This window comes from Vidua macroura, chromosome 5, assembly GCF_024509145.1.
Source record: "Vidua macroura isolate BioBank_ID:100142 chromosome 5, ASM2450914v1, whole genome shotgun sequence".
NCBI lineage: Eukaryota > Metazoa > Chordata > Aves > Passeriformes > Viduidae > Vidua > Vidua macroura.
In genome coordinates, this window is record NC_071575.1 from 65257938 (window position 1) to 65284517 (window position 26580).

Genomic DNA, 26580 nt, shown 5'->3' on the forward strand with positions numbered 1-26580 from the left:
ACAGAAGAGCTTGTGTGCATCTTCCTGAGACTCATCACTAATTGTCTCGAAGTCTGACCCTGCTAAACTCTTTCAGAGAAAATGACAGATTTCAGCTTAATTAGCTTTTGTTTCCTTGAGCGCACACAAACCAGTGCTGCATTTAAGCTCTTGCCTAGCCTGTGGTGTCAGAAGGAAGCTGAAGGGTTTCTCTCTTTCTTTCTCTCCCTCTGACGCCCGCCTCTGCTAATGAACGTGGCTAATCAGCCAGGCTGTGCGGAGCACCTCTTCTCCTGCAGGAGCTGGAAGTGCTTTACCAGCTGGATGCAGAGCCAGATCTGGGACACGCTGGCAGAATTCCCACTTACTTCAATGGGACCAAGATTGATCCTACATGAGACATTATCAACTGCAGCCACCTGCGGGGAGGGAGTGGGGGAGCACAGCAGCTGTTTAGCAGCGCATGGTAACGCAGAAACAAGAGTTCAGGCTCGGAAATGAAGAATGCCGTATCCAATTGCAGCTGCAGGTGGAATTTAGGTGAGCAGAATGCTACTGCCACAGTTGGGATTTGGCATCAGCTTTCAGGCCAGCAGTACCCTGAGACCTTTCCCAGCAAAGGGTCAGGAGCACAGTGGTCTAATGGACACAGCATGGGACTGGGAAACAGGCATCCCTGAGAGCAGCGATGCGGCTGTCCTTGGAAGTAACATGCTGACCGTCTGTTAACAAATTAGCCTCTTTAACCTTCCATAAATCCCCTGAAACCCAGGGTGCTGTGCTGAAGGCTAGAACAGGAGGTGGACCAGTCAGCCTATTTATTTTCCTGCCTAGAGATATTTTTTTCTCAAAAAATTACTTTAGCCCCGTAATTGTGGACAGATGCAGCAATGCCTGACTAAAAAAAATGAACAAAACTTCCCTCTCCCCAGTTACTCCCATTCTAAAACACTTTGAGGGAGACAATCACACTCTAGAGCCAAAGGTACTCCAGAGACAGCCCAAGATGGATGGGTGATCAATTTGGCTTGAGGGTAACTTTAAAGCACAATGTCAGTGTAGACTTTCAGGAAAATGGTTGTTGCTAATCATCTAAAAATGCAGGCATTAAAAAGCTATTATTGAATTTAAATTAATAAGCATAGAGCTACCTGTTGTGTATTGTTCTGCATCAACCACTGTGCAGCCCATAGCTTCTCTAAGCTGTCTGTAAACTCACTCTGTTGGCCTTAAGCACATTCTCAGTGGAGTGGTGAATCTCAGACAATCCTCACTTAGGAAAGACTTCTAAGAAAGACACTTCAGATTACTGAACCTTGCCTTAACACCCTTGCTATTTCCATGGCATGCTGTGGACTTTGTTTCTTTGAAATCTTATGTTTTATGCAGTGGATTTACATGAGTTTAAAAAGGGGGCAAAACCTCAGATTTTTCTGTTTATTATAATACTAATGAAATATACATTTGTTTCAGTTATCTTTGCATATAAAATTGAAATATGTAATATGCCAGCAGGCCGGGCAAAAATGTAGATTATTTAAGCTCTACTTCTGTAATAATATCAACTCAATGAGATACAACATGTACAAATAGATACTACAGCCTTATTGCTGTATAAATAGTTGTATTATAGAGTGAAAATCACCCTAAATATCAAAATCAACCTGAGAACCACTCATGCCTTACAAATTAAAAAAGAAGCCAAATGGCATACAATTCCTGTGCTGGGCAGAGTGATAAATTTCACTTTAAGAGAAAAAATAGTCTTTCTTGGTCAAAAGTGAGGTATTAATCATAATCCTTGCAGCCAGTTCATTTAATGTGACTTCATTTTGGAATTTATAATTTGGACATAATATGCTTTTGCAATCTCCTTTCTTCCCAGCCAAGCTATATTCTGAGACAGTCACTAGGGAAGATGGGATGGAGATGCATCATCATCAAAACCGAAAAATAATGTAAATATTTGGAAATGGTATTTTTTCTTTTTTTTTTCTTTTGTATTTTCATGGATTCATATGCTTTGCATCCAGTTTTTACAGCCATGACATATTCACAGACAGTCTTAATATGTGATTATTACAATTAATTTGAGCAAAAAGCATCCTGGGAGAAAGTTATATGAAGTCTCTGAAGGAAGATATGAAAAACCTCTAAAGCTTATTTCTCTTTGTGCTTCTGAGGATTTTTTTTTCTTTTTTTTTTTTGGCAAAGAGAGGTTTGAAAGTGCATATTTTAAGAAAAAAAATCATAAAGTAAAAATACACCTACTATAAATCTAACTGAAGTTTCAACTTAGGCCAGAGGAGTGCACTACGGTCTCTGGACTCTCAGCATGGTCATTTAAGCCTTAAGATTTTGTGTCTTGCAAATAGACTGTGCTGTCTCCATACCAAAATACTTGCCAAGCCTTCTGTTCCTCTTATTGCTTTGACATAAAGCATCTTGGGTGTGGTCCCTTTTCATAGGAGAAATAACATTAAACAAAAGAGTAGAACACAAAAAAGCAAACCAAACACACACGTGCACACAAAACAAAGCAAACAAAAACCAACCATCCAATCAACCAAAAAACACAAAAAATCTGAAAAATCCAGACCACCAAAAGAGGCCCTCCCAAAAAAATCAAACTGACAAAAACCACTCCACCCCTCACCCCCAAAAAAAAAAATTCCCAAAATCCAGCCAAAGCACTTCTATTCCACAAAGGGAAGGGAGAAAAATATGAAATAGTACCAAAACTGAGATGTGTCTGGGGTTCTTACAGATACCACAGCAAATGTTTGGACACATTATTTTCTTGGCTTATACTATCTGAACTAATGCATTGACATTGGACCAGCCGTCCATATTAAAATAAAAACCAATCACCTGGAAATGTTAGTTTGTTTGTTGGGTTTTTTTACATCATGTGGAAAAATCTTATGCTTTTAAGCACAAAATACTTTAAAATTTACACAGCAACCACATGAGCAAAAAGAGAAAGGACACCTCTCAGCACCAGTCCCAAAAATTTTCTTTGTGAACAAAAACTACAAAAAACCAAAATCTGGTCTCCAATTTACCCCACAGTGTCTGGTTTGCATCTGCAACTGAATGGTAAAGTTAATGCTAAGGAAAGTCTTCACCTGAAGGCAGACTGTAACACCATGCCTGTGTAGGGGTGTGTGTATGTCACAAAACACCTGATTCCAAAGTCCTCCTCCATGTAAAAGTGGGGTTATCTGCTAGACCACAGTCTGAAAGGCAGGAGACAATGGGCTTACTGGGAAAAGAAAAGATCAAGCAAGTTAAAAAATGAGTCTTGCCACAGCTGTCACACCAGCTGTTTCAGACACACATTGGCAGGTGAGTGAAACCCTCAAGATTACAATTTGTTATGTATCGTTACCTGCACAGAAAACAAATACTGTTTTTTCTCACACATTCTAGTTTAACCACTGTTTTGGTATATGGAAATAAAATCTTATAAATCTGTTCTGTAGAATTAATAATTAAACTCTTTTCACATGACTTCATTTTTTCTACAGTAATTAACTTATTTTACGAACCTCAAAATCTGGATTACAACTGCAAAGAATGTCACACTTCAATGACAGCAGCCTAGTTCAGGGTAACTTTAGCAACACTATGGTAAAATATTACAAGAGAGACCATTTAAAGTTTATAAAATGTAACAGAATATATTAGAGAGACATGTGGGCTTAATTTTCCATTCATGTAGATGTAATTCCTGAGACCTCCATGTCTCATCTATAACTGTGTGCAAAAAGAACCAGTCCAATATACTCTACAGAGCAACACACAGATTTGGGATTTGACTACCAAACTATAAATAGATTATAATGTACTTAGGCTTCAGTTCAGTTCCAGAAAGATTTTAATCTCTGCTGTCAATGGAGGCTGAGATGAACCTTGACTCTTGAAATCACATTTCCTTTTTGCAAATTAACCTTTGTTACAAAATAAATAGAAAACAAGACATTTGTATATGCATTCCTGTACACATAAGCTTGTAGGAAAAAATGTCACCAAACTCAATTTCCATTAGCTGTTATTAAATATTGAGACATTATTATGGGACATAGGCTGATTACATGATCATTGAGTAATGATAACAAATAATTTTTCATTATCTGAAATGTTAAATGAAGATCAATATCCGTAATGGTTCGAATAAGAGGTTCATACCACTTGAACTGTAAGGATCTTCTGATCTCAAAAGCACATGAACCAGGGGGTATCTGTTGCATTTAGCCTAATTACTTCATTATGAATGACATAAGAACTCGGGACAAAATCTTCATGAACTGGAAAGTACTCAGGTTCTTAGATACCTTAAGCAGCTTAACTGCTTAGAGGGGAAAGTATTTGCTTATGGCATGAACACACATTCACACCTGTTGTTGGAATGGTTTCCAGTAACAGAACCAGTTTATCAGAACAAGTGTTAATACTTTATTCCTTTTTCTGCTAATCCCATTTTCTGTTTTATTTTAACTGACTGCAAGATTGCTGCAAAGTTTAGAGCCCTGTTGGGCTTTAAAGCTTATATCAGTTTTCAGCATTTTTATAACTACAGCTGACATTGTGTTGGTTATTCTGAGTCTGCTTGAAACCACTTTGGTTCAGTCAAGCACTGACCTGCTGCTGAAGTACAGTCAATAGAAAGGTTTTGTTGAAGAAAAAGATAATGTATTAATAACAGTAATCCATGTTGAATGCATATTCAAATAAATATATCATATAGAAGCAAAGATTAGAATCATAGAACTATAAAATTGGAAGAGTCCTTTTAGACTACTTAGTCCAGCTGTTAGCCCAGCACTGCCCCTGTCACCCTTGAACCACTAAACCACATCCCCCAGTGCCAGATCCAGGTGCCTCTTAAACACCTCCAGGGATGGTGACTCCACCACCTCTCTGGGAAGCCTATTCCAATGCCTGACCACCCAAGCAGCCAAAACATTTTTTTTCTAATATCTAATTTGAATCGCTCCTGCCTCAGTTTAAGGCCATTTCCTCTCATCCCCTCAGTGCAGGCAGAAAAGGCCAGCCCACACCTCACTACACCCTCCTTTCAGCAGTTGTGGAGAGTGATGAGGTCCCACAAGAGTCTCCTCAAGACCAAACACCCCCAGTTCCCTCAGTCATTCCCCAGAAGATGTTCTCTAGTCATTTTAGCCCTTTGCTGGACACACACCAGTATCTCCTTGTCCTTTTCAAACTGGGAAGAGCAGAAGTGGATGCAGCACTCAAGGTGCGGCCTCACCAGTGCTGAGTACAGGGGAAAGAATCTCTTCCCTTGTCCTGCTGCCACACTATTCCTGATACAGTCCAGGTGCCTCTGGCCTCCTTGGCCACCTGGGGATATGCTGGCTCATGTTCAGCCACAGTGGACCAGCACTCCCAGGTCCTTTTCCACTGGGCCACTTTCCAACTCCTCTACCCCGAACTGTAGCACTGCAGGGTTTTTTGTGCCCAAAGTGCAGTGCCTGGCATTTGGCCTTGTTGAACCTCATGACATTTGAAACAATGCACTAAGGGATCTGTTTAAAAGCTAGTTATTAATGTGGAGGCAACTTCTTTTTCCACTCTGTACCAAAAATTCATTCAATTTAGATTTTTATGGCGCTCTTTCAAGAGGCAGGGCTTAGTTTCATTTTAACTATGGGCCTGTTGTGGCTCATAGTATAGCTCACAGCAGCCCAGCTGACCCTCAAATTGAAATTCAAGCAGTCTTCAAGTTGAGCCTGCAAATTACACAAAAGATTAAACCTTTTTGAAAAGTGGGGGCTACTCCTCTGTTACAGTTTGTGGTCCTTCTTCTGAACCTCCTTCTGGGATTGCAGGCCATGGGAAAGACCCATGGCTCCTCCTGTTCCTGTTCCTGGGTTTGCGTTGCCGCATCCTGCCTAACAAAACCCTGCCTTACTTCCAATAGTGATTCTCAATCTATCCCTCTCATTCCTTGGTCTCCAAGGTCCTTTGGATTCCTTGCATATGTATTACCTGCACCGTATGAGGTGTGCTACCCCTGCCAGCTACAGCATTCACCTTACCCAGTGTATCAAACCACAGACTTTTATCTATGTGGGATTATTAAATATGTTCCCTGGGGTGGCATGAACCCAATGCAACACACTGGTTTGGAAGACATTGAATTTATTCCCCATGATGGAAGAGGTCTTATATCTCACTTGGGGTTTTATGTTACCACTGTACTCCAGACTGATGAGGTCATTTCTTTAAGAAGAATCTCATTGCAAGAACATTTGAAATAAAAGAAATGAAAGTAGTTTTTAAGAGCAATAACATTTTAATTCAACTATTTAAATCTAATGTTCCCAGTACTGAGACCCTTACCCCATTTTTCTACTGAAGTCAGCTGGGGTGGGTTTTATTTGTAGAATACAAATCCCCCAATCATACCCAAACACAAATCAGATGATTCAGTTTTCATGGAGGAGAAAAAGTATGAAAAAAGACCCTGCTTTGCTTTTTTATGAAGTAGGCAAACATGTAATGAGAGTTGTCAATTGAAGTACCATGTCACCACTGATGAGAAGAGTGGATCCTTTGCCAGTGCCTGAGAATGCAGCCCACCTGCCATTCCATAGCCTTGGTGTGGTTCCACTCATTTCCTTAATGCCCAAGCCAGAGAAATGGGACTTTGTGGACTGATAAAAATCTAATAAGGAATAACTAGGCGGGTTCTGTATGGTGACAGCATAATCTTCCAGCCAAGAATATTAAGTATCCCTGCGCTTTATATGGAGTAGTTTAATACCCGCCCATACCTTCCCTAAGTAGTCTTGATTGGCCTTAAAATCAAGGTACCCAAATTGATGAGCCTCTTGTGAAATGCCTGGTCTACATTATTTTGCAGCAAAACTGCCAAAAAGTTCTCTGCATGTTCTCAAAGTACGGTACGACTGGTTAGTATCTTCAGCATCAGTCTTTCTGCTGATTAAAGATCCTGTGCTGAGAAATTCCCTCCTCCCCACAGATGTATTTTATAATATTTAGCACTCAGTGCTTTACACTATCAAAGCATTGTACGCATGCTATCTAATATCTCCTAATTAACTCATACATCTCCTATTAAAAAAGCATCTAAAATTAATGACATATGGTATCGCTGGCTTTTGTACAACACATGCAAATGCAGTTTTTGGGTTTTACAAGAAACGTGGGTAAGCTGAGATTCCTTTTTGAAATCTGACAAACACTTTGCCATATCCGACTTTGAACAGAGAGGAAATGAACAACGATGCAAATTGGACCTTCACAATTTTAGATCTGTGACTGAATGCACACACAAACACCAGCATGGGCAAGGGCTTCAGAGCCAACAGTTTTGGTCCCTTAATGAGGTGCACATCAATTGCACGCATTTCCCACAGACTTTGCTCTCAAGATCTGTAGAATGCATGAGAAGCAAGTAAAGTCTGTCATTTTGGTATCCATCAAAGCTGTCTTCCATGTGAGGAAGTGGCTAATTTGTCATTTCACACTCAAAAAGGCGTGAAAGGCAAAACGGAGGGAGGTTAGATGGAAGAGAGGAGAGGGGGGCTGTGACTCAGCCATGAGAGGAGAGAGTAGGCCTGATTTTGAGCTTGTGTTTGTTGCTGCATATCAGGAATAAAATCAATTGAATAATACTGATGTAAAACAGATAAGGATGAGGCCAGTATTTCTTGCTTATGTGTAAAAATTTACATTATTAAACCCAAAATATAAACCAAGGAACAAGGAACACTTTACAAATGAAATTATGGTATACAGCAAATTTCTAACTTACAAGTTTTATTTACATGTGGACATCTCTTATTTAATTATAATAAAAGTATTAATTCCAACAATGCAAATTTTCAACTTAAAAATACATAAGACCTTTGAGAAAAAATCCCAAAGAATGCACACATCTGAGGAATGTCAGCTCCATGTCAAGAGCACTGGTCTCAGCCATTACATATTTCCCTCATCGTCTTTCATTTTAGCCTTGTTGTTGTCTTTTAATTTTCTTTTCCTCTGCATAAAACAAAGCCAGCAAAGGGCCAGAGAAACAGTCAGAGTCAAACCTTTAGAGACATAGGAGAGGTGCAGGCAGGAGTTCCATTATTTGTTAATAGGATTTGTGCACATACCTCCCATGGACCACTTAGGAAATTTACTCCCAAGCATCTCGGTGGCAATTTCAATTAGAGTCAGCATTTCATTTCAGCAGATGGACTGCAAACTGGTGGCTACTCGAACACTAACGAGTAACACTCGATAAATCCCCCTTTCTTAAACTATGATTATGCTTTCTCTCTTTTATGGGCAGAATGAATGCTGTCCCTAAGCCAAAACTTAATTTGATTTTTTGCTGTGCCTCTCTGTGCTAGCAAACCCCACCCTTGTGCCTGTATACAGGCCCAGTGGGTAAATTAGGGGTTTTTTTGCAGATCTGTCACACATTTCTACCATGCTTCTTATTCAGAAAGATGCCAAATAACTGGAAGTACATCTGCCTTCCCCTGAAATGCAGCCACCTCTGGGATGGAATGTGGCAGCAAATGTTAATATGGGAACACAAACACTAAACCCTATGTGAAAATTATGAAGGAAGTAAAGAACACAGCTCACGCAGTCTAAGGCTACCCAGAAATTAGCTAAAAGTGTACACTTTTTCTTTTTTAATGAATGCATTTGAAATTATTGCCTGGTTTGCAGCACTCCAATAAGGAACATCTCATTTGGCATTGAATCCCACTGTACATTCTCACACAGATTAACAGTGATGGTAAATTTTCTGATTTCAAGAAGAAGCAGTACTAATTCATAGGCAAGATGCACAAAACCAGAACACAGTATTTTTTTTTTTTTTTAATGGAAAATGTCCTTTCTTTAAATAGCATTTACAAACTACGTCGATGGTGGCCTGGCTGGCTCGTGGTGCCTTCGGTTTCGCTTTTTTTTCATCTCCTGCACATGCTTCCACTTGGCACCACCTTTGTTCCGCTGCCGCCGCTTCTCCCGGTGCCACATCTGTTCACAGTACTCATCCAGGCTAAAGCTGGGGCTGCTGACGAGCTGGATGTAGTCCTTGTACCTCAGCCGGGACTCCGTCAGCAAATCCCTCACCCGGCCCTCCTCGTCCTCCGTCTTCTGAGTGCTTTCCATCTGTCCATTCTCGATGACGTTTAAATTCAGCTTCACGATGGTCTGGACAAAGGTGTGCTCCTGGGCTTTGCAGAAATAGGCTCCCGCGTCCCTTCTTTGCAAGCTGCGGATCAGCAGCCCATGCTCTGTTTTAATGATCCTTTCATCAGCCTTCAGCTGTGGGGTTGGACAAGAAAAGAACACAGGAGGTGAGTCTCACTGTCAAAATGAGATGTGTGTCAATGCTATGCTGAGGTGGAGACACAGCCTGGCTGGCACATGGCGTGTCCCCATCCCCTATGGTGCAGCTGGGACAGAAACCAGCAGTTCCCTCAAGGCCTGAGTCCTGTTCCTAACTGTAACATCTGGATCATGGACTCTCAGCATGCAGTAGCAAAAGACACATGCTGTACAGCTGACAGGACAGACAGCAACACTCATCACACCACAGTGCAGTGAGTGAGGCTGCATTCTCCAAGGAAGGGGGCTATTTACTGCCACAAATCCCATTCCTTTTTTAACTGCTCTTTTTGAAGTATCTGCAATACACCCAAAATACCAGAGTGCTTGCAGTGCTGAGGTCCTGTTATGATGAATATGAATACTACTACTGATCTTTACAGTGAAATGTTGTGTTTCTTATCTTCTTCAACCAAGTTTTACAAAAGGAAATTGATCCTGGGCTTTGACTCACTGAGATGTGATTAAAAGCAGGCAATAAGGCTGGACGGATACAACAAAGTACAACTCTTTTATTGCTAAGATCTGTGGAGAATAACTTTGAGAAAAATAAGAATTAAAAAAAAAACAAAACCCCAAACAAAAGAATAAGACTGCAAGTGGGAGCTGAAGTCTGACAGCAGAGAGGTGTAATTTCATTTGCAAATAGAAATATTTAAAAGATGCAGAGTCTCTCACATGTTAAAAGTAAGGTGTACCTAAGACTAGTAACACTGTCAGATAAGTTACCTATCTGATAATCAGAAAATTATTTCTAAAACAACCTAAATCAAAAAACAAGTCCCCCTCTCAAAAAAAAAAAAAAAACAACCAAAAAACAAGTAACAAACCAAAACCAAACCAAAAAAAAAGGATGGGGCACTGGGCACTGGGCACCTAAGTAGTTTTGCATCTGGGAAACATAGAAGGTAAGTGATTTGCCAAAGACCATATAAAGATTAGTAGCAGAGATGGAAATAGAAAGCAGAACCCTAACTCCTGACGTCCAACACCAGCATTTCCTTTGAAAATGATGCCGGTTTGTCCCAAGCTGTTCCCTCCCAGGTGTGCTGTGTTCTGCTGCCACACAGAGGCTGCAGCACAGCCGGCACCCACAGACCTGAACTGCTGCTGGAGGCAGCCTCAGCTCTGCTGATGGCATCACTGCCAAGGGGGAAAACTTCAGCTCAAGGCTGAGTAGTGGGTTTGAGAAGGGGGGGGGCTGGGGGCAGAAAGAACCAACACAGAATCTGCAAAATTTCCCAGAGTGCACATCTGACCCTCCAGCAAACTTCAGAGGGTGAAGATCAGGGAGGCATAAAGATGACTAAATTAGATTTATTCACAGTGGGTAAGCTATACACTGTTTCTTTATGTAAAAAATCTGCACACGATTCCCTCTGCTACTCCATGGGAAAAAATTTATACATACATATGATTCTCCATCTGTTATGACTCTAACTCACTAGTACTTTATCATGATAGAGTCTCTTGGAGCAAAGAGATGGATGAGATGACCTTCCAGGGCTTTTAGCTTTACCCTTTTCTAAGTTTCTACGACAATGACTTTGAAATCATTAAAAAAGCTTTAGAGACTATATTGAGATCACCAGAAAAAACAAGACACATAAATATAACACAACCAGAGACAGATTTTGGGTTCCTATTACTTCAGCTGTAACAGTCTTCAGTAACATATGGATTAGACAGGTATGCAGGCAAGTCATATGGATGGATGGATGTAAGTCTGTGTACTGCCACCCATACGAGAGCAGCAGACACAAGAAATCAGCTGCTACAAAAGCAGGTCAGATTTTTTAGTTATGGTTGCCTGTTTCTCTAGCCAAGTATTTTTTGGCTTCTGCTCCCAGTTGTTGGTGTTGGAAACTTTAGTTTCACTGTTTGTAAACTGTATATAAGCATGTCTACTCAGTACCCGGAGGGTGAAATGATACAAATTTCAGGAAATTCCTGGAAAATCGATTGCCCTGACAACAGGTGTTACATGAGCACAAGCTACTTCTGATTTACCACACTGAGTTTAAACCAGATAAATAATGGTCAAGCCACAAGCATGTGCACAGAAGATAACAGGGAGACAAACTAGAAAAGGCTGATCTTTTGCAGAACCCACAGCACAGGGCACTAGTCCTCAACTGGATCAGCTAGTGACACTTCACTCTAAGTAAATGTTCCTTTTTTACAATAAAAACAGGAGCATCAAATTTAGAAAAGAATCCACAAATAAGGAGCTGTAGGCAGAAATATCCCCAGGACAGGTGTTTCCTTGTAGTGCTGAGCTCCACAGAGAGTAGCAGGAGCAGGGGCCAGGTGGAAGTGCTTGGAGGCCTGGCTTTTGCAACACGACAAGATCCAAGTTTGCGAAACTGAGGGAGAAGCATGGGAAACAGCAGCTAACTTCCAGACATTTGGGTTTCATAAGGCACTGTGCAAAGACCAAGTTCCCACATTGCCTGAGTGAAAACAGGACTGGTATCTTTGAGCTTGGGGCTTGATGCAATCGCAGCAGTAGCATCTGCCTGCCTGTGGCTCTGCCAGTATTGTAGTCTAGAGCCTCTTGACAGCTGTGCACCTCCCACACTTGGAAGGGCTCCAGCTGGCTGTTTGGGCTGGCTGGGTGCCAGTCCAAAGTGCCCTCTCTTGGGCTTTGCCTCTTTTCAGTGAAAGAAAGGCAGAATAATGGCAGATCTAGACTTGAAAAGATCACTGGACCCCCAAGTCCAGCACCCTGCTACTCATAACTATTTGCCATTTGTGTAACAGCCATCACTTTTTAGTCATAAATGTGTTAACTGATGGAGCTGTCCCCCTCTCTGCCTTGGGATACTGCAGAGAAAGGTAGAAGTCTAAATTAGTTATGTCCCTTAATCCCAGCCCATCATGACTCCTATTTTTAATGAAGCAGTGCTCCTACACAGTGTCCTGTGTTAACCTTGGATGCTGATTTAGGGTGACTGTCACCTTCTCCTCTGTGCCTTCATTGTTCATTCCTTTCTTATCCTCTGGCAGGATAAAATTATGGCTCCGATTTCACACATACTGAGAGCAACACTTCATTACTGCTTTCCCCCCTCACTTCTCTTTTTGGTATCCTGTTTATGTTGTTTTACCCATAGGTTCAGAACTCCTCCTGTCTTTCCTCTCTGCTTTCCTCCCCACAGGACTCTGGAGTTTCATAAACACCTGGCATTTCATTACTTGGTAGCAGATCTTTAACCTTTCACTTGAATGTTTAATGTGGTCTTCAGTTCCTGACCTATAGATGTAAAATGCATTTTATTAAATTCTGAGGAAAGTGAAAAGACTACTTAGATAGAAGAAATTTTGTTTTGTTCAACTGTGGATTCACTGTTTCACCCCCACCATGTCAAAAATCAGTAACTCCTCTGAAATATTTCTAAATAGGATTTAACAATTCGGAAGTACACAGGCTTAAATTCATAAAAGCTTGCTGACATGTCCTTAAATTTGAGCATACAATAAAACTTTAACATGAAAGACATAGTTTTGTTCCATAGGAAACAGCTTAAAAATTAAAAAAAATAAAGCAATTGATTACCAATCGTTTTCTTTTCTTAGTGAAGTGGGAGCAGATTTTTGATGAGATTGTATCAACACATTGTACTTTCACTCTTCATGATAAGCACATAAGTTTTCCAAAAATTACATTACCTGAATTATGGCACATGCCATAGATACTGGCAATGTATGACAAAGGGAAAAGAACTCCATGCAAATCTAGCACTTAATTTTCACAACCTGAATTTAACAATGAGGAAAAAAATAAGTATTGCCAATAATGATAGCAAATCTTTAAACAATCAGTAAGTTGGAAAACAACCAAAGATTTGAAAGTGCTGTGGCACCAGGTTAGGTCAATGCTTTTTGTCCTTTGCTAATGATGTGTTTAGATAGCTCCCTCTTTACAAATAATTCACATGTCAGCTCTTTCACAGTTAAAACACTGCACCTGTCTGTGAGAAGAAAGTGGCTTCAAAGCCTGCCTTTCCTCATTAATCAACATGTGAAAAAATGTTGGAGGTAAAGCTGGACTAATCATGGGTTAGCTGCAACTCCTCAACAAATTGAGAGAGGGAGAAAAGAAAATGAGGAACATTTACAGAGAATTCACATTCATCTTTGTTTTTCTATTGTTCCCTTTGTCATCCTCGTCATTTGACTGGAAATAAAGATCACTCTAGGGTTTTTCTGACATTATTGTTACACATGACTGTTTCTCTTGTATGGGAAAACAATAATTTAGCTACAACACAGCTGTAGAGTTAATTTAACATTTTTTTTTATTCACCAACAGTCTCAGGAAAAATGAAGAATGTGTTGCTGGTACAATGGCATTATGGACACGCATGATTCCTATTAGTTTCAAGGTGAAGTTTACTTCTTACTCTGAGACTAAACTTTAAACTCCTCCATTCCTATTACTTCTCTAATATATCCAAATCAAATCAGAAATGTCACTCAGTTCAGAGTTACTTCTCTTCTTTCTCAATGAAACTGTCAAAAACATTAGTCTTACTTAAAACACTCAAGGTATTAGAAGAAAAAAAAAGGACAATGAGTTATATAGTAAAATAAAAGAATGAAAGCATGTGAACTATAAGTAGTACTTAGGCTGCAGAATTATTCTCTTGACCTTCTTTCTCATTGACCTAAAGATTCAAGCACCAAATTACACTCTCCTGACAGAAGGTACTACTGGAAATTCTGTCCTTGCTGTGTGTCCTCTGCCTGACTCAGCCATCACCCAACTTTTGGATTTCAGGGCTGGCACTGAATCTGTGTCTTTTTTTCTTAAGATTCTGCTAGACCAGATGTTTATAACGAAGTTGTCATCATGATGCAAAAACCTCTAGATACAAAAAGATACCAAAACTTATCTCTTGGATAAATTGAAAAAAATTGCCTAAAATGTGGAATGAGACAACATCTCCCTGCTCTGATGGGGGAGCTAGGTCACAGTGTTGTGCCTTGCAAAATGTCCTGCCCAAAAGCGGGTCCAGCTCTTGTATCTAACAAAATATCAGATGGTCCTTAAGTTTGGTCCATCAGGAAAACAAAGTCTGAGCTGTGGGGCAGGAATGTGGAAAGGGTGAAAACTGCTGAAGGAGAAACTGGAATGTCCCCAGGCATTTTGTGGATTTATTTTCACCACCAGGTATAAGCAGAGCGGAAAGAAGGAAGTTAAAAGTGATCTGCACCTATTTTGTCACTTTAGACCAAATGGTTTGTTTTGTCCCCTGCTGCCGAGCTGGCAACTTGGCAGAGTGGGAGCCACAGGGGACTGAGGGTGAAGTGCAGCCTAAAGCAGAGGGACTGAAGCTGTTCAGAGCAATGAGGCACCAAAACGAATGCCTTTGTAGGGAGCCATGCATTTGCTTTTTGCTGTCCTGACACTTATTACATACATAAAATAACACAGGACATTTTTGGAGAAACAATTAGTATCTGTTTAAGGCTTCAGAGAGCTTCAGCAGTTTAAGACACTATGAACAAATGACGTCCCCAGAGTTTTTTATGAACTCCAGGCACTGAAACACTCTCCATCATCCCAGTGACTAACGCTGCACGCACAGGAACAAACACGATCAATTGCGTGAGCAACACTAACCACAAAAGCACTAGATATTTGACTCCTGACCTTAAAACAGCCCTAAACTACAGGGAAATGTACTCCCACTGGCAGCAAAATGACCTGGTGACAGCTTCTGTACCACAGGAGATCCTGTCCCTCCCCACAGGTTGCTCTGCCTGGAAGTCACATTCTGAACCATGACCTTAAGGGTGAAATGTCGGGAACATCCTGCTGGGCCAAATGCTTCCCATCTAGTCTGGATTTTGCCCTTTCCCTTCCCTCAGGAAGCTCCAGTGCATGTCTGGGACAGTGCAAAGCCATCTCTTTGTAAAGCCAAGTTTAAAGACTTGCTAAGACATTACAGCTCCAGCCCTGGAACTAAAAGTCCGTAACCTAAGTTCCAGGTGCGTGGAGTCATTTGTAAAGCATGGTATCGTCATCACAATAAGTTACACTGCTAAGACATGCACCAAAAGAATGCACAATGTTATTTGAGAAATCTGCTGCAGGAAGGGAGACAGAGAGAGCAGAAAATATAAATGTAATGGGAAAAGTTATAGTAATGCATTGGTTGAGTAAAGATCAAACTACACATTAAATATGACCTCACTGTTTCTGTCACATATGGTATTTTTGTCAAATTGAAGTACTTTGAAAAGAAAGTCAATTACTCTGCTCTTTGGATTTTCTAGGAAGGTCTCCAATCAGGTTTTTATACTGATGAACTCATTTTCACTGGTAAATCAAGTTAGAAAACCTCAATTTCTGGATCTGCAAATTATCAAGGGATTAACATTTTAACCATTTCACCCTTATTCCATCAAATGGGAGGAATGATCGTTCAGCATCTCTACAGACCTGGTCAATCATTTAGGGATCCATAAATGAAATTAAAAATTTAACTTCTCACATTTGAAAACATGTAATTTCTACATGAATATAGTTATCTTAAAAAGTAAACAAAAAATTTCCTTTTTTTGTTTCTTCTAAAAATTATGTCTACCAATATAATATAAGCAAACAGAGTTTGTTCAGGAGTTCAATTTCTTAGGACCTTGAAACTAAGCTGGGTCAAAATACTAGGAATTGTTATTATTAGAATTTTCTGGCAAGCTTCAAACAGAACTAATATCTACACACTGTCTTTAAGTGACCTGATCCTCTAATTATCAATGTGTGAATATGCATCTCTATAGGCTATTACCTTCAGACTGAAAAAAAAAACAACCAACCCCCCCCCACCAAAACCCCAACCAAAAAAAAAATCCCAAAACCACCCCAAGAGCTGATTTTTACCAAAACTAGATTACAGAGGCACTGCTGTGAATTAAGGCACAATGTGTAACAAAAAGCTCTTTGCCTAGTTTTAACATTCATATTGTAGAAAATCTGTGCACATAACTCCTTCAAATTTTCTACTAAATTTGCCTCAGAGGTTAATCCAGCCTTTTAGGAAAGATTTACTTTTCTCATGCAAACAGATGTCAGACTGTTTACACAGAGCACGCCCAGTAAACATTGCTGTTAATGTGCAAAGATGAATTCTGTGTGCTTGCTGGGGTTTCCATTGCCACCACAATGTGCACACATTCCCTAAATCCCTCCCAACGTCATGCTGGGCAGTCCTGCTGTATTGGACAGCACCAGGCCTGGGTAAGGGGCATTTGGATCAGAACAAATAGGAGAGGCCAGGCCACTGCCACAACAAACCTCTTGGAAATACAATGTGTATCAAGAAATAGTATAGCCTTTTTTAGGCTATGTTGTACGTGTTAGCATGCTAAAAATTTGCTCAAAAGTTGGTTTGACCTGCAGTTTGTTCTATGATCAAACAAGAAAGACAGCTTGAGCTTGGTTCCATGACCTTCAGAGGCCTAGCTGAAGTTGTGATTTATGAGAAAATCAACTGATAATATCTTTTTCCTTAAATTGACATAGATAAAGACTCAAAAGCAGCCCTTCAAAAGAGGCTTTTAAGTCTTGAAAGTGTAATCTCTTATGGTATAGAAATATTACATTCTTCACAGGGAACTGGCTCCTTCATGCAAAGTTTGTAGTTCATGGTATAGTTGCAATACATTATTTTTAAAAATATTGAGTCTTCGTAAAACTTGACTTCTCATTCATAAAAAAAAAAAAGACTGAAAACCACAAAGGAAAAACAAAAGGAAAGAAGAACAAGAACAAACAAACCCTCTCTCCCTGCCCCCCAAGTCAGAAACCTGTTAACTATCTGCTTAAAATTACTTAAAAATTAGTCTTAAAGACACGGTAAGAATTAAGAAAGTACTTTACTTGTTTCCCTGATCAAATATATGAGTGCATTTACAACTGCTGCCTTAGGGAAGGTGAGCACAGAATCTCCTGTACAGAAGAGTTAACTCCATTTCAGTAAAATGAATGACTGTAGGCCTTTAAATGCCAATACACTGCTAGGTGGGTGTGCACTTCCACCTCCTGTGGCTGAGAGGGTGCTTGGCCATCTGATCAGAAGGCTTTTTTTATTTTCCACATACAGATTATAATGGGGGTTACAGGTAGTATTTCAAAGCAGCAATCTCTTTCTTTTGGTGTTAATGCACCTGTCTAAAAATTAATTAATCTTTTTTTTTTTCCCCAGCAGAGGAAAAAAAAATTTGTCAATCCAAAACATGAGCAAGAGAAGAGGAATAAATTCGAAGTACTGTGGTGTTACAGACAATATACAGCCTTGTAGGTTTTTGTCTCATCTGATGGAAAATCAGAAGTATCCCCTAACTCTGGCTTTCTGGGCCAAGACATAACTGGGGTTGCAACTTTGGGGTGATTACCATGAGTCACATCTCACCCAGAGGAGATTCCCTCACAGACACCTGCCCTGGCCTGCATCTCCCCAGCCTTTGGAAAGGACCAGCACGTCCTCTGCACTCAGGAAGTCTCATAGGATGAATTATCACTGAGAGTGGAAGACCAGTTGTATGTTTGATAGTTCCTGTCATTTAAACTAATTTTTGCCTTGGATGAACATTTAACAGAAAAGCATATCTAGCACCTGGGACCAGATCCTTTGAAAGGGCAGTTCATTTCCCTTCTCCTTCCCTGTTGCCATGGTTGCTATCACAGCAGGACTTGGCCTCAGACACAAAATCACTCACGTAAGAGAAAGGCTATGAAAACTCCTGAGGTTTGAAACTCACTCACAAACCCAGTCCAAACCAGTCCCGGTACATTGACCTTTTAGTCATGTTGGAGAGCCCCTTTGACACTAGCTCAGAGAGGAATCATCAGGAAATTGTGCAGGGGGTTTGCAGCAACCTGGAGGGTTCTCCAGAGCTTCTCCATCAGGAGGACCCCAAAGCTCCATCCCAAAGGAATTAAGGGCCATCACAAATCTCACTGCTTTCTACACCAGATACAAGGAGCAATCCTTAACCTGAATTCTCTAAATGCCATTTAAGCAAAAATTTCACTAACTCCACTAACAAGAAAAAAAGCAAATAAAAAGCCTTTTAACCACAGACCATTCCTCCTCTGGGGAGAGATGGAGAGAAGCAGCAAACCATACATGCAATTCTTAGCTACACTGCTTAACATGGCAAGGGAAAGCAATCAGACAGTAAATAGAGCTGGGACTTTATTGAAACATAGGGTTTTGAACATACTTTTACCTACAGAACCAGAGGCATTAATTATCGGACAAAACAGCTTTGACTTTTTATCACTGATCTATATTATATCCCTTTTTAATTTTTTTTTAATAGGACGAGCAAGTAAGTCAAAATAAATATCAAAATCTGCTTATGATACAGTGCAAATGGCTTCCCTCTTCCCCACTGCATGCCCCAAATGGTGACAGCAGAATGCTATGTGATACCTAAGGTGAGGCAGGGAAAAGGAAAACATCGACTAGTCCCAGTAACTCCTGCCTCTCAATGCTCAGCTGAATTCTCTATGGAGGAAACCTGCCTTGATGATTATAACTTACCTCTTCTCGATGTTCTTCTCCAGAGCGTTGAACATACCACCTAATAGAGGCTTGTTGGGACTTAGGAGTACATTCCAGAAAAGTGGAATTAAATTCAATGCCAAAAATCACCTTTTCATCAGCAGTTTCATGACTAATGCCTGGAAAGCAAACATGGTACAGGAGATTAACCCTGACCTGCTTTTTAAAGCAATGGGAAAACAGCCTGATTCAGAACAGATGCTAAAAGAGTGAGTGAATTATAAAAACGCAAAAGGAAACTTAACTTTTAGCTTAAACGATAACTATGAGGATTTAGAGGCGGCTGCTAACCTTCCTTCAGTGCAACTGGTTTTTAAGGAGGTCAATAAAACCTGTATCATGGACTTGCTCCATTTTAAATTTGGGGCTTTCACCTATGAGGAATTTAAAATCTGACCTGTATTTTTCCTTTAAGTAATGCAACTACTAAACCTGAGCTAAACCTGTTAAGCTAGATTGTATGGTCTGGTTTGTTCACCCAAAAGAGTCACAGGGCTAAAGTAAACTGCAGTTTGCCTCCCTTCGGTGTAATTTGAAATGCTCTGTAGTATGTTTCAGAACAAACACTGAAGGAGCCATGAAGAGATCTGAAATCCTTTCTTGGTCTTCTGTAAATCTGAGCAAGTAATTTCTTATTTCTGCATCTTCATTTTTCCTTCTAGTCCATCTTATCTGTGTCTTATCTACCTTAGCAACAGACTAAAGCTGTTTCTTATGCTCTGTGAATAACAGAAAGGAAGGTGAAAACGGTGGTGTCTCCTGAATCAAAAGTTAGCTCCACATCAGAATTAAAACAATTTTGGATCATGCTTTCAATATAACAAGCACCTGTATGAGATCTATAGAAGTTCAAGCTATCTTCATCATTTCCATGTGCCACTAAGATTTTGGTAGAGCCAAACAACTTTATTCAGTCAGCAAAGTCTCTGGGAGAGAACCTCACACAGCGGAGCAGTGAATTTATATAAGTTTGGGGATCATAATATTACTGATTATCACAAATGGCCTAAATAAGCCAAGAGCCTGGAATGACCAAGGTCAGCTTCATGGGTTTACGGCACACAGGAGTCACTCCCAGGTGGATAAAATTGCTATTGGTGGAACTATGTCAGGGCAAAGAATTAATACCAATTTCTGTGCTACAAGACTGTAGATTTGTCTATTAAAGCTAACTCTTCCAGTATCTCTTTATCCTTCCAGGAAAATGTGACACTGTCAGCCTTTCTGCTAGGGTTTCTATAACCTTGAGCTTTACACAGTCTCAGATATCAGTGTTTGGAGAGTCATGGCAAGCAGCAAGCAAGGAAATTCTGGCCCTTGGGATGAACAGGAGTTTTGTCGTTGACTTTGATGGAAATGAGATCTTACCCTGACTTTTTAACTATGTCTGCAAGCACACATGTACAGTCAGAGCCCTCTAGACTGTGCAACAGACTTCAGGCTTTGATCCCATGGCAAGCAGCTCTGATTTCTGCACTGCCTCCCACTGAGGTCTGCAGCAGGCACTCAGCACCGCAGCGGCACGGAATAACCAGAGATCAATGGGAAAGGATGGCTTGTCCCAAAGCCAGTGTTCAACGTGGTGATACAATCAATACTGTTTTGTCTGGATTGTTCACTTTAATAAGCAGCTAGAAGAACCCCAGACAAAGCCATGCTTGGGTTTGAATGCTATTCATTTATTTTATGCTGCCACAGAGATTGCTGTGTAACCGCAGGGTTTCACACTGACAGTGCTTGCTGAGAGAGAAGGGCTGCAGATGCCAGAGGAGCAGCCAGACCCTTTGGCATCTGAAAAGAGGGTGTGGGAAAGGGAGGGGGAAGAAGGCAGGGGGAAGGGGGCAGGTTCTTGTTAATAACAGGAGTATTTAAGTAGCTGTGGGAAGGGGAAGGGGCTGGTTTGGCAGCTGCAGTTCAGCCTTGGGGCCTGTGGGAAGTGGCAGAGGAGAGATGGCATGTTCCCCACCCAACCCTGCAAGCTTCCTTCTGGGATTTACTGCCCTGATTCTGTGTGGAACATCATGCACACCCCATTAGCTACCTTCAGGAACGTGTGTGATGTTTTGGTGTCAGCGGCATATCTCCCTGCCTGGTGTGAGTGCTGGGGAGGGTTGCCCATAAAGGATGCAAGGGTGACATCCCATGCTGGCTGTCCCTTATTAGCTCCAGCTCTGAAAATTAAACTGTGGGAGGGGTAATGCATTTGAAATGTGGCAAAGGCAACTGTTATGTTGAGCTTAGCAAGCTTTTGGAGACAGAGACCCTCACAGCAAAATCTGCTGCCTAAGAGCAAGAAAGGTGAAAAATACTCACTGTCTTCCACATCCCAGCACTGTGCAACTGGGTCTCCATACTTGACATCCTGCCTTCTGGCTCGCCTATGGGAAGAGCATGCAAACTTGTAACACTTCAGACATAATTGCTTGAATGCAACAACAAAATACAGAGGAGCTCCGCAGATGTGGACTTGCATTGCTCCCATCCTACTGCTGACAATTACAGTCTTAACTAAAACCAGTCTCACCCTCAAAGCAGCATGTGGCCTAGAGAGATTTGTATAAATGACATTAAGAGAAGAGCCTGTGATTTGGGAAAACCACTGGGAGGGAAAAGAGAAAAAGTAAGAGAAAAATATCTGCCTAAAATAAAGAGTGTGTAAAGCAGTGACAGAAAGAGAGCCTAAACTTGTGTTAGGAGCACAGGTCTAATGGTGGGATGGACTGTGTTGCCAATACCTAAAAACATTTCATGTTGTAGATCATGAAAAAGATCTGAAGTTCGATAGGTGATATTCAAAATTAAACTAAGTACTAAGTACTATGCCCAATGAAACACTGACTAATAAACCAATTATTAAAATGAAGAGAGAAGAGCATGTATTTTAGTTTGCTAAAAAACAATTGACAAATCTTGTTATCATTCATCTTAATGGACAGAAAAAACATAAGGCAATGGTCTGAGATGATCTACTAATTTGCTTACCAATCTCTGGGTGGGTTACATGAACTCACCGTGATTTACTGTTATTTCAATGTAATAGCACTAAAAAAAAAGTAAACTCTTCCTCTGTGTATGACTGCATTTAATTCACAAGAGCTATGGAAAAAAAATGTAAACTTTTTCAATTTTTCAGTAGAAGAATTGGAGACCCAGGAAAGAACTGGTTCTTCCCTCACAAGCAACAGCAGTGGGACCTCCTGTGTGCAGAGTACGGCCTTGGAAGGAGAGCAGGCTGCCAGGGCTGATCTGTTCACTGAGTAAAAGCTGTAGACATGCCGGAAGCACAGCCTTCAGCACAGAAGGAAAACATTCAAGTAACTGATCCGCTGCAGGATTCCCAGGGCCAGTCACCCATTCTTTGCTTTGGAGACACAGACTTCTGGCCTTCCCTTCAAGCTGCACATCTGTTAAAAAGCACGGACCATCGATCTCCGTGTCCCAGCCCACCTCAGACTTCAGCAAGCCTCATGTGTCACTAACTTTGCAGTGAGCCTGAACACTTGCTTTTCTCCTTTCTTTTATGCTTCTCTGAGTTTAGTTTGCTTTGGCTATGAGGGAGAACACATAAAGTTTCTTGACACCATGACACGATAACTTATGAGTCATTAACTTCAATGGCTCAGGACCCAGCCCTGTGACCCTTAAGGTAGAAAGTGTCATTCCAGAGCCTGAGCTCAAACTGGAACCCCACTGCAAGAATTACTGTTAGGAGGACTTTGTCCAAAACAGAATGAATAAGCTGTGATGGACTCTGGTTCCAGCTAAATCAGCCAAAAACTTCAGGAGACACATCCAGCAGCTTAGGCGCTTCACTGCTAGACCCTGCAGTCCTCCATCCACATCCAAGGTGCTGTCCTAGCTGGTGGGTTCAGAAAATTCAGATTAAGCTTCTTTCACTGTGGAAAGACTCCTGCCAGTGTGGTCAAATCATAGTACTTAAATCTCTGTCTCCCTCTCATGGCTAGACCACAAATACAATTGTTGAGTTAGGTCAGGGAACTAAATATATTTTATTATTGACCACTCTGGGATGCTATGTTAAACTCTGCTTTCTAACTACTCTGAAAAAGTCAGAAGCTTAAGAGAAGCTCTTGCCTCTTGGGCAGAGTTAGCCACAACCTGGACCTCCATTGGAGCATCTTGTGCCTTAAAGCATTCAGCATAAAAAAGGAAAGTGATGGATTTATGATCTTAGCTGCACTAGCCAAGTTACTGTCACACACACTTAAACAAAGCTATGTTGTCTTCACAGCTCTTCAAGCAGAAATGTGAAACATGGCTAGAGTATGATCACATTTTAAGGCAAATGATATGCTAAGTAAAAAGGCAACAACTTATGAATTGGAACATCTAAAATTCTTGCAAGTAGCAAGATCTTTTACAGTACATCGTGGTTTTTTCTTACCTTTTAGAAGTGGGGGCATATCTGGAACAAGAGTTTCCATCCCAGGCACAGTATGGGTCTCTGGCAAGGCAGCAGTCTGCACAAGCCTTCCCATACGTGTGACATCTGTGCAGAGAGAGCTGAACCAATCCATCCCTGGAACCAATGTACAATTGTTGCTGCAAATCAGGCAAAGCGAATTAATTAGGAGTGTTCTCCAAGTAGCCAGTGTAAAAAGTTCCCTTCTTCAGTGCCACAGTTGCATACTTTTAACCTTATCCCAGATTTTGTAAAATAAGGGAAAAATTCCTCCTTTACTGTAAAATGTTTCTCAGGGCTCAGTGTGACCTGGTCTGTGCCCATCCGTCCCAGCAACACAGCAGAGAGGAAAGGGGACTGCAGTCCTGGAAAGACACCAGCACTCAACACCCTCACACCTTTAGATGTGTGCTGTAGTGAAAGATCAGAATCACACCACGGAAAGAATGGCTTAATAACACATTTGAAAGTGAGTGCTGGATAGTCATGATGTTAACAATCTGGGAACTAGTGGTGACCTTGTGTGAATGAACTTCATGTTCTGCTTCTGATCCTGAGGTAGGGTGGGGATAATGTTACTCCCCTCTCCCCAGTGTGCAAGTGGATTGCTTGTGGAGCCAAGGGTGGTCCAAGCTAGAGCTGGCTCATGCAGCACTTCCATCTGGCCTGCCACCTTTTTTCATGGGAGATGGGACCCAGCTGTGCTGTGCGTGCCTGAAAGGCGAAATACCTCCTCCCGTGTGAGTGAGCCGTGTTGTGCCAGAGCTGCTCTGGCCACTTCTGCAGGTCAGGGAGGGGTGGCTCTGGTGTCACACTGCCTCCTGAACATGCACGGAGCCATCACAGATCTTGGAGCTGCCATAAAACCCTTTCCCATCAGGAGATACCGTGCTGAGACCGGCCCCTGCGCTGCCAGGGTTGGACCACCCAGATTCAGGCTGCAGTTTTAGAGGAGGGGGACTGGCTGTGTGCATACAAATTTCAGGCACAGTGAGGCCCTGATCTCTCCTGACTACTAATAAAAATAAAAACAAAAATAGTAATAATAATTTATTACTAGATTGTAAAGAGACAAGTATTTCTGGAGGCTGGAAAAAGAATGTGCATTGGCTTCACTTCCAAATCCCACTACCATATGACTAAAGGTTTGTTTCCCTGAATAATTACCAGCCTGGGTATACAAATTACTGTTTGTAAGCAAATAGGAATTAGTCAGGGAAACAATTTCAAACGTATCTCCTTCCTTCCAGTTACATTTTAAGAGCCATCCATGGAAAGCTTGGCTACTAAACAACAGGCGTCACCTGAAAATAGTTGTTCAATGTACCCCATATCCTCCAGTAGTTAAACAAGATTATGATTACCTGTTTCTGAGAAATTTCCATGGTTGAGATAAATGAAGGATGCTGAAAAATAAAATAGCAAGGTGTATTAAAGTTTACAATTGTTATAAAGGTTGTAACGTTTACAAATTCCCTGCTCTTAGTGAAAAAGAGAGCAAGACTTAACACACAATAAGCAAATAAACTTACAAGTTCATTTGCATGGTTTAAAAAATATGAAAAAATCCCCAAGCAACAGAAAATCAAGAAATTTATGCTGCCAAAAAGAACTCCCATAAATTTCCCCAGTTGGAAGGAGGGAATTAGCTTCTCAGAGTTTGCTATCTACTCTGTCCTGGGCAATGAGCCTTTACATCAAGTTTAGCTCATATTAAGCACTATTTGAAAGGTTTAGTTGCCATTTAAGGGATACACAGGCAGATCTCTGCACCAGAATATATTTCATGGCTATGAGAGACAGTGAAATTTTTGTCTGTGACTGATGTAAGAACAGCACAAAGCTCAGGGTATTAGCTATCACCCAACAGAAGATTAATCTAAGCCTATTGTTTAATATTAATGCAGTTTGAGGAAATAAAGCACATTTTTTCATCCATTACCCCCTTCAATTTTCTGGATTCAAAAACACAGAGGTAGCAGTTATAAACATTACCAATAAAGAAGTGAAGGAATGTCTGCTGAGTAGAAAAAAAATTACTTCTTTTTTGTTTTAAATATGATATGGCACATTTTCCCTTGACGTTATGTTTTAAGAATGCAGCAAATTGGTGCACATACTGGAACTGCTCATTATTTGGCAGGCCACTGAATAATCTTGGTATTTGCTGAGTGATATTTATAATTGGTGTCCAAGACAGTGGGAAGAAGACATAGAGATCCTTTAAATCAAAGTTTCATCATACACATGACATGTCAAAAGGCATATGAAGAAATGAACTCTTTGAAATAATTGGTAATGATCCTGTGCTTACACTCAGAAAAGTCCCAAATTCATTTATTCAGTACGGACAACAATTTGGGCTGGACAGTACATAGGAGAGAGGATGTGGGAGAAATTAATCAAAATGCTGTGGATGCAGATGAACTTTGATGGAAAAGCAAAGTTAAAACTGAAGAAGAGCTGTGCAGCATGAAAAGAAAGCAAAGTGAGAATGCAAAGAACTAAGAAGAAACTAATAAATGGAAAAGAAAATCAGCAGGGAAGACAAAGGTTTCCATTTTTCTGATGTAAAAATATGTTGATGTCAGCTCCTTTACCAGCACTGAAGTTAATCAGAAATTGTTCTTGTGCAACAGAAAGAATCTTGGGCTTTTTACAAGCTGTATTTATGAAGAAGTCATTGGTGTTAGCAGGGTTCTGGTTACAGAATAACCAAGTCAAAATGGTCAAAAATACTGAGTCAGCCTTCACCAATAAATTAAAGCACACTGATAATCAAAACTAATTTCTTTTTTAATTTCCTTATGTTTTCAATTCCCAATGTTGCTATTTTAAAGGATTTCTCTGCACCCATGGAAATTTTTGTGTTTGTCTTTTAAAAATTATGATTGTACCTACAATACTGTCAATGCCAATTGGGCCATAGAAAATTTTACATTAAAAATACAATACTAGTATTTTAATATGTATAAATAATAAAAAATGTGGGTTCATAATAAGATTTTAAACTAGAACAAAGCAGTCTAAATGACACTTTCTACGGCTTTGAAAAATCACGGTCTGATTATTTTTGGACATTTTTCAATTGACTTGCCCAAAGAATACCAAGGCATTTAAAAATTTACATAGTGTCCCTCTGGAAACTTGAACAAGTTCCAGTAAACAAACAACCAGACAGACAAAGCCAGTTTGGTCCATGAAGTCCCCTGA

General features: G+C 40.6%; 1 protein-coding gene across 4 annotated transcripts in view; it reads right to left on the bottom strand.

Moving 5' to 3' along the window:
• Positions 1-7771: 7771 nt before the first annotated feature.
• SEMA3D (semaphorin 3D) overlaps positions 7772-26580 on the bottom strand; it is a 133922-nt gene continuing 115113 nt past the window's right edge. For all 4 annotated transcript variants that reach the window (XM_053977220.1, XM_053977219.1, XM_053977218.1 and 1 more), the window contains exons 14-18: positions 24732-24773; positions 23350-23507; positions 21258-21322; positions 18924-19063; positions 7772-9303 (exon numbers count right to left, since the gene is read on the bottom strand). In XM_053977220.1, coding sequence (XP_053833195.1) covers positions 8890-9303; positions 18924-19063; positions 21258-21322; positions 23350-23507; positions 24732-24773 — 819 coding nt within the window. In that variant the 3' untranslated portion in view covers positions 7772-8889. The remainder of the gene's footprint in view (positions 9304-18923; positions 19064-21257; positions 21323-23349; positions 23508-24731; positions 24774-26580) is intronic.